At 49.4% G+C, this 14348-nt stretch overlaps 1 protein-coding gene across 2 annotated transcripts in view; it reads left to right on the top strand.

The window, feature by feature from the left end:
• LIMK2 (LIM domain kinase 2) overlaps window positions 1–14348 on the top strand; it is a 68946-nt gene that overhangs the window by 52677 nt on the left and 1921 nt on the right. For both annotated transcript variants that reach the window (XM_056116494.1, XM_056116495.1), the window contains 10 exons: window positions 193–298; window positions 657–853; window positions 2092–2278; window positions 3288–3374; window positions 4183–4314; window positions 4540–4596; window positions 6251–6316; window positions 7193–7367; window positions 8150–8205; window positions 11486–11643. In XM_056116494.1, the coding sequence (XP_055972469.1) occupies window positions 193–298; window positions 657–853; window positions 2092–2278; window positions 3288–3374; window positions 4183–4314; window positions 4540–4596; window positions 6251–6316; window positions 7193–7367; window positions 8150–8205; window positions 11486–11643 (1221 nt within the window). The remainder of the gene's footprint in view (window positions 1–192; window positions 299–656; window positions 854–2091; window positions 2279–3287; window positions 3375–4182; window positions 4315–4539; window positions 4597–6250; window positions 6317–7192; window positions 7368–8149; window positions 8206–11485; window positions 11644–14348) is intronic.

Raw genomic sequence — 14348 nt, 5'->3', positions numbered from 1 at the left:
TAAATCGTCTTTGCACTGGATCTCTGGTTCCCTTTGCTGAGACGAAAAGTCCTTGAAAGGGTATTGCCTTTCCTCGTAAGTGCCCTGGGCCTTGGATGACCTGAGGCCAGGTGAGCCTTTCCTGCTTAAATGAAGTTGGCGAGGAGTGTTTGTAGGATTCCTTAACTCTTCCTCAATTTTGCTTTGCTCCAGGGTCAACCGTATGCACATCACTCCCAACAATCGGAATGCCATCCACCCTGGTGACCGCATCTTAGAGATCAATGGCACCCCTGTCCGCACGCTCCGCGTGGAGGAGGTAAACTGAGGTCCCGTCTGTCTTTTTGGGGGTGAGAAATGGAATAGACCATTTGGAAAATCAGGCTACGACTTTTACCTTTGCCCACGCTTAGCCTTTCTTTTTGTTTTGCCCACTAAGCCTGCGACCCATGATGACCTCCTATGCCAAGCCTGATGTGTTCCCAGGGCAGCAGGGATTATTTGAACAGATAGTAGAGCTACCAGGATGCCAGGCAGAGGGCATTCCTGCAGGTGGAGGCCACCATTAACCACTCAATCAGTATTGACACACTGTCCTTTGATCCCCTGAGCTGATGGTGGGTGGCTTGGAAAGGGACAGCCTGTGGGACCCAGTCTTACACTGCTCTTGGCCACAGGTAGAAGATGCGATTAGCCAGACAAGCCAAACGCTGCAGGTCTTGATCGAACATGACCCCGACTCCCAGCACCTGGACCACTTGCGGCTGGATACGCGACTCTCTCCCCACATACAGAACGCCGGACATTCCCACACCCTCAGTACCTTGGACACCAAGGAGAATCTGGATGGGACACTGAGGAGACGCTCACTGAGGTGCCTCCTCCCGCCCTGACTTTGTTCTTTTCTGTGCCTTTCCTTCAGATGAGACAGAGTGGTCTTTCAGTGGCGAGCAGAGTTAGAAAGGGAACCAGCTGGCCAGGAACAGGCTATGAGGTTTGTGCTGACCCAGCTCTCCCCATGGCGATCACAGCTCCTAGCCAGGGCTTGTGCATGATGTGACCCAGCTGTCTGCCAGGTTGCCTTAGTAACCAGAGCGTCAGGCTCTGTGCACTGAACTGTGCTGGACAGGGTGGCCTGACCTGTGCAGGGGCACAATAGGACTAGAAGTGTGTGTGTGTGTGTGTGTGTGTGTGTGTGTGTGTGTGTGTGCGCGTGTGTGTGTGTGTGTGTGCGCGCGCCCCGAGTGCCCTTCCTGAGAAGCCCAAGGGAAACAGCATTCCTAGAAGAGAGATTTGTGAGGTTGCAGTTTACCTTCAGTGCTATGGATGCCGGCCTTCTTCTCCCTTCTTTTTTCCGGGTGTGGAGGGGGATTTGGAGAAGGGGTCACTCCAAGTGACACTCAGCCTGGTTGTGCAGGCCTGACAGTTCAGTGCTCATGCAATACCGGTCATTTCCAGGGTTTGTGGGGGAGCCCTGCAGTGCCAGGTATTGAACTTGGGACCTCATGATACAGGCACACACTCTGGCCCTTTGCTCTGTCTCTGGGCTCTCTGTGGCCCTTCTTGTCCTTTCCTTAGGAGATATAGTCTTCAACCACTAGTAACCACTGCCTGCTGCTTATAAAAATGTAAATATTGTGGCTTTAATGTTAAGAGTATCATACAGGCACTGTAGCACTGCACTGTCCTCCTGTTGTTCATTGATTTGCTCGAGCGGGCCCAGTAACGTCTCCATTGTGAGACTTGTTATACAGGCTTATTGTTTTATAATTCAGAAAACATACACAGGTTCAAAGACATGAGAAATATTTGGGATTCTTCTTTTTGGTGGAATATTATCTATAGTGCTGTCTTCTAGTGACCATAGATGTAGTCAGTTCAGGTGGGTGGTACTTGGGATTCGCAGTTTGAGGGTATGTTTATTGTGCTTAAATGAACTGCTGGTGTCGGAAGCCTAAACATAGTATATCTGTCTAATATAAGAGCCTCCTGCCCCATCATTGCGGCTGCATTGCAAATATTGGAATGGACCGGGTAGGTGGCCCTAAGCTTTTTGCCCCCAGGCTTCTTGGTAGATCTCTAAGGATTTACCCTACCTTTCTTCATCTTCAGGCGCAGTAACAGTATCTCTAAGTCCCCCGGCCCCAGCTCTCCAAAAGAACCCCTCCTGCTCAGCCGTGACATCAGCCGCTCAGAATCCCTCCGCTGTTCCAGCAGCTACTCACAGCAGATCTTCCGGCCATGTGACCTGACCCATGGGGAGGTCCTGGGGAAGGGCTTCTTTGGGCAGGCCATCAAGGTGAGCACAGGCTGTTCTCTGTCCCCTAACCCTCTCTCACCTTCTTTCAGAGAGTTCTCATGAGGGGCCAGACTGGTGGTGCAGCAGGTACCAATTGTTTGCCTTGCCTTGCACATGGCTGACCCAGGTTCGATCCCCTGGCTCCTCATATAGTTAACTGAGCACAGCCAGGAATGATCCCTGAGTGCAGACCAGGATTAACCACTAAGCACCACCAGGTGTGACATAAAAACAAAGAGCCTGTCACCAGACTTCCTCCCATACCCCACAGAACACCAGCCTTCTTGGCTGCAGGTGACAGTGTGATGACTCTGTCCCACCCTCCTAGGCCATGTCAGGGCAGTGGTGGTGTTAGATCGAGCTTCGTACACCTGGAGAACCTGGTTGGAGTGAGCAGTGCTGATGCTACTAGTGGTTGCCTCCCACTACTAGTGCTTTTACCAGTGCTTTTACCGGTGCTGGGCATATTTCAGGGAGCAAATGGGCGAGTGGCCCCTGCATCCCTGGGAATAGTCGCTGGGACTAACCTCTGTCTCTTTCTTTCCTCCTCCTCCTCTGCTGAAAGCTGGGAGGGGGGGTCAGGTAAGCCATGTGTTTGAGCTTGGGGGGCAGTTGGGCTGAAGAGCTCACACCCACCCCACCTAGCCTTCCGGAGCATGTCTGTGGCACTGACCCTTCTACCCCCAAACTTCAGTTCACCCGAGAGATTCCTCTGTCAGATGACCAAAGCCCCTGCTTGGCTTGGCAGCGTCCCCTCCTGCCTCCCTCCCTGCTCCCTTTTCTGGATTCTCAACTCTCTGTGCATGCCCAGCTCTCCAGGGGTGAGGCTCTGCTCCCTTCCGGGTCCCCCGTTAGCCTGCGCTGTATCCTTCATACACGAATTTTCTGTCCTTCCGGTCCAGCTCAGTGTGTCTCCAAGGGATGGAATGATCGATTGTGTAGGTTTCAACAAGCCAGCCTCCAGAACTGCCTCTGGTTCCGGCACCACTAATAGTTACTTTCTCTGTAGGTGACACACAAAGCCACGGGCAAAGTGATGGTCATGAAGGAACTAATTCGGTGTGATGAGGAAACACAGAAGACTTTTCTGACTGAGGTAAGAGGTAAAATGGAGGCGGGGAGTTTGGTATCATGGTTGTAAGAAGCCAACAGAATAGAGCACTAGGGACTGTCCCTGCCCTCTCTAACGGACCTCACTCAGTGTGCATTTACTAAACACATTCACAAGTAGAGTACAGATAAGAGGTGGATCAGAGGAGCTTGTGGACTTTGCAGGTGGTGGATGTAAGAACGGACTCAGTTTAGGGCCAGAGTGATAGTACTGCGGGTAGGGCGTTTACCTTGCATGTGGCTGACCCGGGTTCGATCCCCGGCATCCCATATGGTACCCTGAGCACCACCAGGAGTAATTCCTGGGTGCAGAGCTAGGAGTAACCCCTGTGCTTCGCCGGCTGTGACCCAAATAGCAAAAAAAAAAAAAAAAAAAGAATGAACCAGTATAGTATGAGATGTAATAATCAGTATAATCCCTGATGGGGTAGCCTAGACTGGGGCCTACCAGAGAACTGATACCCATGGGCCTTTATTTACCCAGTTTTCACTGTCTCCACCATTGTTCTATTACTTCAGCTGAATACACCTGTGAGCTAGTACTGCACTAAGCCTTTGTTTCACTCTTGCATCCTCCAACTTCATCCCCAATGCAGTTCTTAGTCAGGCAGGACCCCAGAGTTGAACAAGGCCATGTCCTTCCTGTGGACGTGTGCTTTCCTCCCTGATAGTCTCTGCCACAGGGCCTGTGCTAGGAAGTGCAGGTACCACTTGCCGTGCAGATTCTCAGGAGGGAAGGGTGAGGATGTCCATAGGCTGTAACCACCCAACCTCCTTGGCTTTCCTGCATTCAGGTGAAGGTAATGCGTAGCCTGGACCACCCCAATGTGCTCAAGTTCATCGGGGTGCTGTACAAGGACAAGAAGCTGAACCTGCTGACAGAGTACATTGAAGGAGGCACGCTGAAGGACTTCCTGCGCAGTGTGGTGAGCTTGCCGCCCTCTAGGTTCCAAGAGGCTTGGTGGGTTTTCAGTGGGCACCTGTGTTACCACTCTTCTGGAACCACCAGTGCCAGAGACTCACTCTGAAGGGTCACGGTGGGTGGAACTGACTACAGGCCTGAGGGCTCGTTGACATGTTGACTCAGGGGACCTGGGCCACAAGTGGGACAGGGCCCAGCAACTTCTGACGGGCATTCTTCTATCCTGCAGGATCCCTTCCCCTGGCAGCAGAAGGTCAGGTTCGCCAAAGGCATTGCTTCCGGAATGGTGAGTCCTGCCAGCAACCCTGCCCACGGGGCTAGTTGAGATGTGTGAGCATCGTGGGCAGGCAGCTCCTGTGGGCAGGATGATTTGGGAACGATTTATTGGACTCTCTTTTTTTTGTTGTTTTGGGGCCACACCCTGTGGTGCTCAGGTCAGTGGTGACCGGGTTTACTCCTGGCTCTGCTCAGGGATCTCACCTGGCAAGTCTAGGGACTGTCTGGGATGCCAGGGGATCGAACTTTGTTGCATGCAAGACAAGCACCCTGCCCGCTCTTATATTCCTTCGACCCTGTCTTTTTGCCAGTGAAATTGCCCTCAGCTTGCTGTCCTCAGCTTACATCCTACCCGCAGAGGATTCCAAATATTTAAAAGCAAACTGACTGGCCTGGCTCTCACAGAGGGGTGGTGGCGCTGTGGGTATTGGAGCTCGACAAGAACCTCACCAGCTAGGAAGAGAGAAGTGGGAAATAAGTTCTAACCGAACCCTGAGGATGTTTTATAGTTAGATAAATTATAATGCAGCTACCAAGAGTATCTCGCCCGCACGGCAGAGCCTGGCAAGCTTCCCGTGGAGTATTCGATATGCCAAAAACAGTCACAACAAGTCTCACAATGGAGTCGTACCTGGTGCCCACTCGAGCAAATCGATGAACAACGGGAGGACAGTGCTACAGTGGACAGACAGTGCATAAAATTATAATGGATATAATTGACAGAAAGGCTCTCGAAATCATTGTGAAAGCAGTAAAGACCTGGGAGAAAACACGAGGAAAGTTTGGTTTTCTTTTTCACCTGGGAAAGAATGGCACCATTCAGAGCAATAGAAGTGACAGTTGGTGGCTGGAGAGGTTGTCCAGCAAGTAGACCTCGCATGCGGCTGACCTGGGTTCGATCCCCTGTAGTCCCCCAAACCTCGCACTAATGATTCCTGAGCACAGAGCTATGTAAACCCTGGCGCTCCCCCTTTTTTTTTTCTACAAAAATAGTGATGATTGCTGAAGGTTTTCTATGCCAATCACTGATCTAAGGGATTCATGTTCATGTGTCATTACTCACACCTGGCTTCCAGACGAGAAGCTGAGGCTAGAAAGGATAGGATTATAGAGACTAATCATTCTACCCCCCAACCTGAGAGTTTAATCGCGTCTCTTCATGTGAGGTCCAGAAAGACAGTATTCATCTGTGAGAAGATTAAGCTCTCTGTTTCAAGGTAAAGAACTTAGTTTGGAGGCTGGAGAGATAGCACAGCGGGTAGGGAGTTTGCCTTTGTACGCGGCCGACCCGGGTTCAATTCCCAGCATCCCATATGGTCCCCTGAGCACCGCCAGGGGTAACTCCTGAGTGCAGAGCGAGGAGTAACCCCTGTGCATCGCCGGGTGTGATCCAAAAAAGTAAAACAGAAAAAAAAGAATTTAGTTTGGAAATTCAGGTGGGAATTCAGAGGACAAATACAAAAGCTTTTTAAGCCAGAAACTTTCTGACCAGAGTATGTGTTTTAGAAGTTAAGGCTGATGTGGTGAACAGCGGGCCCAGGCCCTGGAGTCCACCTGGGCTCTGACGCTGAGTGGGGGTGGCCTGGCTTTAGAGCCAGTTCTGTGGGCCCCGGTGCTCATGTTGATCAGCTTCCCTTTGACCTCTGCTCGTCCTTCGCTTCCAGGCCTATTTGCACTCCATGTGCATCATCCACCGGGACCTGAACTCACACAACTGCCTCATAAAACTGGTATGTCCCCTCTCTCAGACATTTGGGTCAGCCCTCTCACCTCTGACCACCTCATTGCAAAGGCGACTGTCCCCTCTTGCTTTCATCCAGAGGTCTCACTCAGAGTCTCCTATCTTGCCCTTCTTGCTTCCGATGCCTTCTCCTGCCTCCTCAGATCTCCCTTCCCTTTAGCAGCCTTTGAAATCTTTTGGTTAGAAGGGACATTGGAGTTCCTTAACTGCATGTAAGCACTATCGCTTTACTCAGCAGCTCATTGTGAACCCCATTTTCACAGCTGTAGCACCTGTGGCTGGCTCCACTGAAGGCCTTAGAGATAGTACGTTTATGTGACTAGTTTGAAGCCAGCATTTCTCCCACTGCCCCTCCGCTATGGTCTCTTACAATGTAATTTTTCCTCTTGATTCGTGACCTGCTTTCCATTGGATCCGGTGTCCACTAGCTGATCCAGGCTCCACCCTCTGCACTCACACCATCCTTAATCCCTTTCCACATGACTGCCCTGTAGCTATTTGAAGGGCTTATCTTCCCCAAGCACCCCACACTGGTCCCCACGACCTTTACTTTGTTGTTTTTCTATCTTACCCTGGTTTTAGCCATGGCCTAAATATTCCTGGGAACAAGACAGACCAGGCCGGAAGAAAAAAAAAAACTAGGAACAAAGAAAGCCCCTCTCCTCCCAGTGCCATCCTCCAGGCACGAAGCCCTCGAGGGACTTTGCTCTGCGGTAGCAACTGAGCAAGCGCAGGCCATAGCCTTTGCCACGGCTCCTTGGCTCTTCTCCCCTCCTTTGAAGTATTCTCTTGCTTAAGTCCCCACCCCAGTTCCAAGTTTGACAATGGTCCAACCACATTCTGACCCTGGCCCCTGTCCTCACAGGACAAGACTGTGGTGGTGGCTGACTTTGGACTGTCCCGGCTCATCGTGGAGGAGAGGAAAAAGCCACCCGTGGAGAAAGCTAACACCAAGAAACGCACTTTGCGCAAGAATGACCGCAAGAAGCGCTACACGGTGGTGGGAAACCCTTACTGGATGGCTCCTGAGATGCTGAATGGTGAGTCCTGAGAGCTGGAGGGGACATACTCCGAGAGCCGGTAGCAGAGCCCTGAGATCTCCAGGGAAGGCCTTTGACGTGTAGGGCCAGAAGCTCTGCTGAAGGCCAGTCATTTTCGTCACTGGTCTGACAGGGCCTCATGAAATGCTCTTTCCCCTGAGCTGGTCAGTGTCCCATCCTCGGCCTCAGGTGAGGTTTGACCACAGGTGAACTGAAAGTTCCTCAAGGGCAACTGAAAGCTGATTGTCTGCCTTTAACCTTTTCTCTTTGCTGAAAACTAAAGTGTGGTGCCCCCTTGTGGATAATGCACAAAGTCGCCAGAGACCACCTCATTGCAAAGGCGACTGTCCCCTCTTGCTTTCAACCAAAGTTGAGTCTCACTCAGAGTCTCAGGCTGGGATACTTAAAATGTTGACAGTTGCAAGATCTCGGTAATTTTTGAATATTCCCTTTTTGGAGACTGGGGACCAAAGAAGTGCCTTGCTTTTTCCCAAGAACACACAGTTGGCTAAAGGCCGAGTTCTAGGGACTCTTGGTCCAGTTCTCTTCCACTCTACCATCCAGTTTAATCCGGGGCAGTGTTGTTTCATAAGATGCCTAATGGCAGTCCACCTCAGACTAAAGAAGGAAGATTTTCATGTGGTACCTGTCTTGGCAAATTGGGAGCATCCCCAAAGAATCTGTGCTGGCACTGTTTCTTGGTTGCCTCATGGCTTGGCTCTAGAATGGTGCATAACCGACTAGGAACCATACCTAACAATCTGCTCCTCTCTGTTCCCAAGGAAAGAGCTATGATGAGACAGTGGATGTCTTCTCTTTCGGGATCGTTCTCTGCGAGGTGAGCTTCTTCAACTGTGTGGTCTAGCAATTCTGTCCTGCCTCAGAACTGGGTCTCTGCCCACTGTAGATGATCATCAGATCAACACAAGTGTAGACCTTGGGTGGCTAATAACACATCTGTTGACACTTGTGTAGTCTCCAGGTGGCTAGGGAGGGTGCCGGCAGCTCTCCCTCTCTCCGCCCGGGTTGGGTGATCTTGGGCCGCTCCCCCACCCGGGGCGGCCCAGGTCATGGGCGGATGGAGGAGGAAGCGAGGGCCAAGCCGGTTGATTGATGATCAGTTGCCATTTATTCCATTTTCCCCACGTGCCTGTTCCAGTCTCACTAAGCTCCCAGTTCTAGTCTCACACTGTCCCTCATTCCCGTCTCCTCCTGTATCTCCCACTCATCTCTCCGCACTCCATCTCACAGCCTGGGCTCTCTCTCCATGTGTCTGCTCCTGTATTCTTCTTCCACATTCTTCTCCCTCTGTCCCCCTTGCTAGTCTCTCCATGCTCCATCTTGCTACCCTGCTCTCTCTCCTCTCTCTCCCACTCTCTCTAGTCTGGTAGCAAAATCAACATAAGAAAGCCCTTCCTGACCACCCATCAGTCTCAAGGGCAGAAACACCACCTAGGGGTAGTCCTCTTCTCCTTAGTCCAATAACTTAATATCTTAATTACTATCTTAATTCTACTTCTTAATATTAGTTATTTTGTATGGACACAGTGAGAGATACATTGAGCATGTAGGGTGGCTCTTCTGGGAACATCTCGCACGACTCAGACTACAGTGTTCAGGCCAGATTAATTATTCCTAACCCTAGCAGGGTCCAAATCTAGTTATTACTTTTTGGATCATGACAGAATTTGTCCATGACCATGCTCTTAACTTATAGTTAAGTACTATGGTGCTTTGGCCAGGCCCATTTCGATGCCAGGGTAGCACATAGCTCACAGCTTGCCCTGGGTCCATCCAGTCTCTCGTCAGGATCCTGCTTTTGGGATGCTAGGAAGTAAGGGCAGCTAAGGCTTAAGTCGAGAGAACAGATGTCCAGGAGGTAAATTTTATTCAGTCAGTTAACTCCTAAGTTATGAAAGCATAGCATTAACTGTCTTCTTGTTTCCATACAAAAAGGACATTGCTCTGAATTAACTATGCAAAGGACTTATGAAGAGAAAAACAGTATTTACATGTCAACAGAGCACAAAGAAAGAGGTTATAAGCAAACACAGAGGAATGGGAGCACTGTGATGGGAGCAACCCAATAAACCTAAGCTCCCTATGGCAAGGCAGAAAGGACAAACCAATGTTATCCTACAGATACTATTAAGTCTCCTTAATGTGTCAGTAGATATGTTACTGGTTTCCTGAGAAGAATTGGACAGGGTTTTTATTTAGTTTTGTTTCATTTTGGGGCCACACCTGGCTCTGCTCAGGGCTTACTCCTGGCTCTGTGCTCAAGGATCACTCTGGCACGGCTTGGAGGACCATATTGGATGCTGGGAATCAAACCTGGGTTGACCGTGTGCTCCCACTCCAGCACTACTCACTGTATTATTGCTCTGGTCCCTGAGCAGGGTTTCCTTATTGGTTTTTTTTTTTCAATTTTATTTTCAAAAAGTTGTTCAAAGTAATTGATTACATTCAATGTTTCAACACCAATCCCACCATCACTACTCCTACCCTCCACCATTATTTTGAATTTCCTCACCACCACTAAAGTCCGGCCCACAAGCAGAGGCTAAGTAATTTATTTTATATTGCTTGTAATGAATAGTATAGGATGTATAAAATTTTAAATAATTAGGGTCTGAAAACATCTCTGTGGTGAGCTGCCATCTTCCAAGATTCATTTGTGAGTCTCTGGATCATGGCCATTAATGCTCTTAAATGGCGCCCAGAGGTAATTTGTGGGCGTCACTGCCAGCACACCAGATGGGCGGGGAGATGGGGAGGGACCGCCCATACCTGCCTCCACATGGCCTGGAGTTTTCAGTCACTGGTTCCCTGTACCTGGGTTTTGCGGCTAGAGCGATAGTACAGCAGGTAGGGCGTTTGTCTTGCACATGGCCAATCTGGGTTCGATTCCCAGCATCCCATATGGTCCCCTGAGCACCGCAAAGAATAATTCCTGAGTGCAGAGCTAGGAGTAACCCCTGTGCTTCGCCGGGTGTGACCCAGAAAACCCCGTACCTGGGTTTTTCTTCCAGAGGTTTGTGGCCACCAGGGTTTTCTTCTGGAGTAGGCAGATGGAGCAGTAGTCTGCTCCATCTGAGGCGCCCTGGTGCCCAGCTCGGCATGGGGTCCGGGGACCGCTCTGTGTCAGCAGCTGTCTTCCGAGATTCATTCGTGAGTCTCTGAGCAGGGTTTCTTACGGTGAAGAAAGTTTAATTTTGAAAAAAACTTAGACCAAGTAGAAAAGGGCAGATGAGATTCAGAATTCTGCTAGGAGAGGCAGGAGAATGTTCGTGTTGATGACATCTAGCTTGGGCCAGGTGCAGCTCTCTGCTCTGTCACCCCTTCCTCAGGCCCTGGTGGTGCCCACCTTCCCGCCCCAGCATCCTCTGCCCAACAAGTGGAAGTAATCACTCCAGAAAGTGCCAACTCATGCTGGCTTCTTGGGGTCTAGGGAGAATCTTGGGAAAGTTCTTGTCCTTAAGAGCTTAGTCTCTCTCAGAGGACTCGGGTACATTCATTGAATAATTCCTCCAGCGTGGTGAATGATAGAGGAGCGACAAGCAAAGAAAAGATTTTTTGAATTGCTTTCTTTCATAGAAATTAGTTGCACACGCACTACGCGCGAAGCACTAGGGAAATGCCAAATGAATCATCTCACACAGCCTGAACTTGGACAGGGGACACGGACATAATGGGGCCATAGCAGGGCAGGGCGGAATGTGTGGGCGCTGCCCCCTCCACATGCCAGCGTGCTTGTGCTGCAGTGACATCTCTTCCATCCTCCTCAATACTCAGACTCTTGGTGGGTTAGTAAGAGGTGGAGAGAGAGGTGAGAGCAGCCAGCCTTGTTTTTCCCAAGTGATTTCTGCCCATCCTTCCCACATGGGAGCATTCTCCATGGTTAATTCCTTTTCTTTTTTGGTGGGGGTTGGCACACCCAGCAGTGCTCGGGGGCTTTTCCTCGCTCAGTGCCCAAGAGTGGTCCCTGGCAGTGTTCAGGGGAACCGTATATAGTGCTAGGGATTCGGACCAAACTTGCAGTTCCAGCCATCTGCAAGGCCTCGTCTTCTGTACTGCCACGGCCCAGCATTTCTGACCAGCCTTCTTTTCGCCTGCAGATTATTGGGCAGGTGTATGCAGATCCGGACTGCTTGCCACGAACACTGGACTTTGGCCTGAACGTGAAGTTATTCTGGGAGAAGTTTGTCCCCACAGACTGCCCCCCAGCCTTTTTCCCCCTGGCCGCTATCTGCTGCAAACTGGAGCCCGAGAGCAGGTTGGTACCTCGCCCCGTTCCCCACGTTCACTGTCTGGTGGTGCTTACTCCAGCCTGAGGCTGTTCCTTTCCAGCCACAGGGGTCACAAATGCCTTGAACTCAGGGATGTCATATCAACAGTTATTGCCATCTGAAAGCAGACATGTCAGTTCCAGGGAGGACTAAAACGTGGGCCTTGTAGCAAGTGACACAGATAACAGAGACGGAGCCATGTAAAGAAATCTTCAGGGGTCAGAAGTCGAGCATAGAGCACGGGACCAGAGATTTAACCAGGGTTAAGGACTTGGCTTCCACGCAGCCCACCTGGATCGGATCCCTAGTGTATCGTCGGCCCATCTGGATTGGATCCTTGATCTATAGTCGCATATGGTCCCTCTAGCTCCACTAGGAGTCCTGAGCACCACTGGGTATGGCCAAAAAGCAGAACAAACAAGTAGAGCACAAAACTGCTCTTTTTGTTTGTTTTTGTAACCAGACCAAGCGGGATTTAGGACTTACTCCTTACTCTGTGCTCAGGGATCACTCCTGGTGGGGCTTGGAGGACCATCTGCAGTACTAGGGATCAACCTCAGATTGTTGGTATGCCTGATAAGCACCTTGGCTTTTGTACTTTCTCTCTGGCCCCTGCATTTCTTTTTGAAGGTGCGGTATGGCTTGAGCCATACGTGTTGTGCTCAGGGAACTTCATGTGATGACAGGGATTGAACTAAGGCTAGCCACATGCAAGGCAGGTGCCTTCATCTCTGTACTGTCTCCAGCCACTGGAACTACATTTTACATTAAAGGTGAAGTGGGGCACAAGGGAGACAGCTAAGTGGTAGAGCAAGAACCTAGCAAGTAGGTTCTGAGCTTAATCCTTAATTCTTTATGACTTTATGACCCCCTGAACTCCACAGGGCATGGCCTGTACATGAAAAAAAAGAGGGTTCCGCAGTAGTATTTGTCTTGCATGTGTGGCACCCCGAGCTTATTCCGCGTACCATAGCATAAATCAAAGAAATGAAATAAAGATAAAAGAAAAATGTTAAGGGCAAGGAATGCACTCAGCAGCTGTGTTCATGCCTCAAATGGATGGGTCTCGGATGTAATCCCCAGAGCCACCGCCAAAATAGATATTAATGGAAGAAAATTCACCAAAACCTCTGTTATTCTAACAGAATCTGTGTTCCCTATCCATATCCAAATATGCCTGAGCTAAAACATCCCAAATAGAGGAAAGTTTTCTGTTTTTGCACTCTCCTTGTTACGACCTAGTCTTCTCATTTTTCACTGTTATTGACTACATGCAACTGTTAAGTCTAAACATGTTATAATATACATAATGTGATTTTTCAGAAGTTTCCAGCTTTGCAGTACTTCTTACTACACTATAGTGTGTGTGTGTGTGTTCGTGTGTACTTAGTGATTGTGTGTATATGTGTGTGTGGTGTGAAGCAAAATAGTTTTTATTGAACGAAACTTGCTTAGAAAGATGTGAAAGGGGAGAGGGGGGGAAATCTGTGTTCGGGGCAAGCACAGGCTGAAAGAGCCAGCCATGTTGTTTTGTTTGGGTTTGGTTTGTGCCTTTTTGGGTCACCCTCGGTGATGCACAGGGGTTACTCCTGGTTCTACACTTAGGAATTACTCCTGGCAGTGCTTAGGGAACCATATGGGATGCTGGGGATCAAACCCAGGTCGGCCACATGCAAGGCAAATGCCCTGCCCCTTTTTTGGTAATTTTTTTTTCTGTTTTGTTTTTGTTTTGTGTCGGGGAGGTTGTGATACACCCTGCAGTACTCAGGGGTCACCTCCGCATTTTTTAGGGGCTGTACAGTACTGAGAATCAGTCTGGGGTTAGCTGCATACAAGGCAAGCACCTTAATCGTACAATTTCTCTGGCCCTATAGTGAGCATTTTTATTCACTGAATTAATTTTCCCCTTTAAACAAAGCTTAAACAGGTCAGAGCAATAGTACAGTGGGGTAGGCAGCTTGCCTCGCACACAGCTGACCAAGGTTCAGTCCCTTGGACCCACCACACAGTTTACATTTTAACAAAGAAAGTTGATTCCAATAAACGTAATAAATTACATTGGATTCTAAAAAATGACAAATGCTGTGGGAAAATAGCCAAACCAAGCAAAAAGGAACAGTGCATATCACAATTTAAAATATAGTGGTCAGAGTAGAGAAGGAGAGAAGTTTAAGAAAAAACACAAAAGAGGAGTAAACATAGAAGTGTTAGAATTTCCGGCTTGGAAGCCGGCAGCACATGCTGGGGGGAAAGGCAGCTCAGATAGAGAAGGGAACACCAAGTAAAGGGTGTTTGGAGGACTCGCTCGGAATGCGAGATGTGTGCTGAAAGTAGACTATAGACCGAACACTATGGCCACTCAATACCTCTATTGCAAACCACAACACCCTAAAGGAAAGAGAGAGCAAAAGGGAATGCCCTGCCACAGAGGTGGGGCAGGGTGGGGGGAAAAGGGGTGGGAGGGCTACTGGGTTCATTGGTGGTAGAGAATGGGCACTGGTGGAGGAATGGGCACTTGATCATTGTATGACTGAAACCCAAGCACCCAAAGTGTGTAAGTCTACAAGTATACCTCATGGTGTTTCACGAATTTAAAAAAAAAAGAAGAAGAAGAAGTGTTAGGATTTTGGGAGCTGGATAGTATAGATATTATATATATATATATATATATATATCTCACTTGTATATGGCT

This window comes from Sorex fumeus, unplaced genomic scaffold (genome assembly GCF_029834395.1).
Source record: "Sorex fumeus unplaced genomic scaffold, SorFum_2.1 ptg000032l, whole genome shotgun sequence".
Lineage (NCBI taxonomy): Eukaryota > Metazoa > Chordata > Mammalia > Eulipotyphla > Soricidae > Sorex > Sorex fumeus.
The sequence above is the reverse complement of the archived record's forward strand: the minus strand, read 5'-3'. Positions and strand labels throughout refer to the sequence as shown.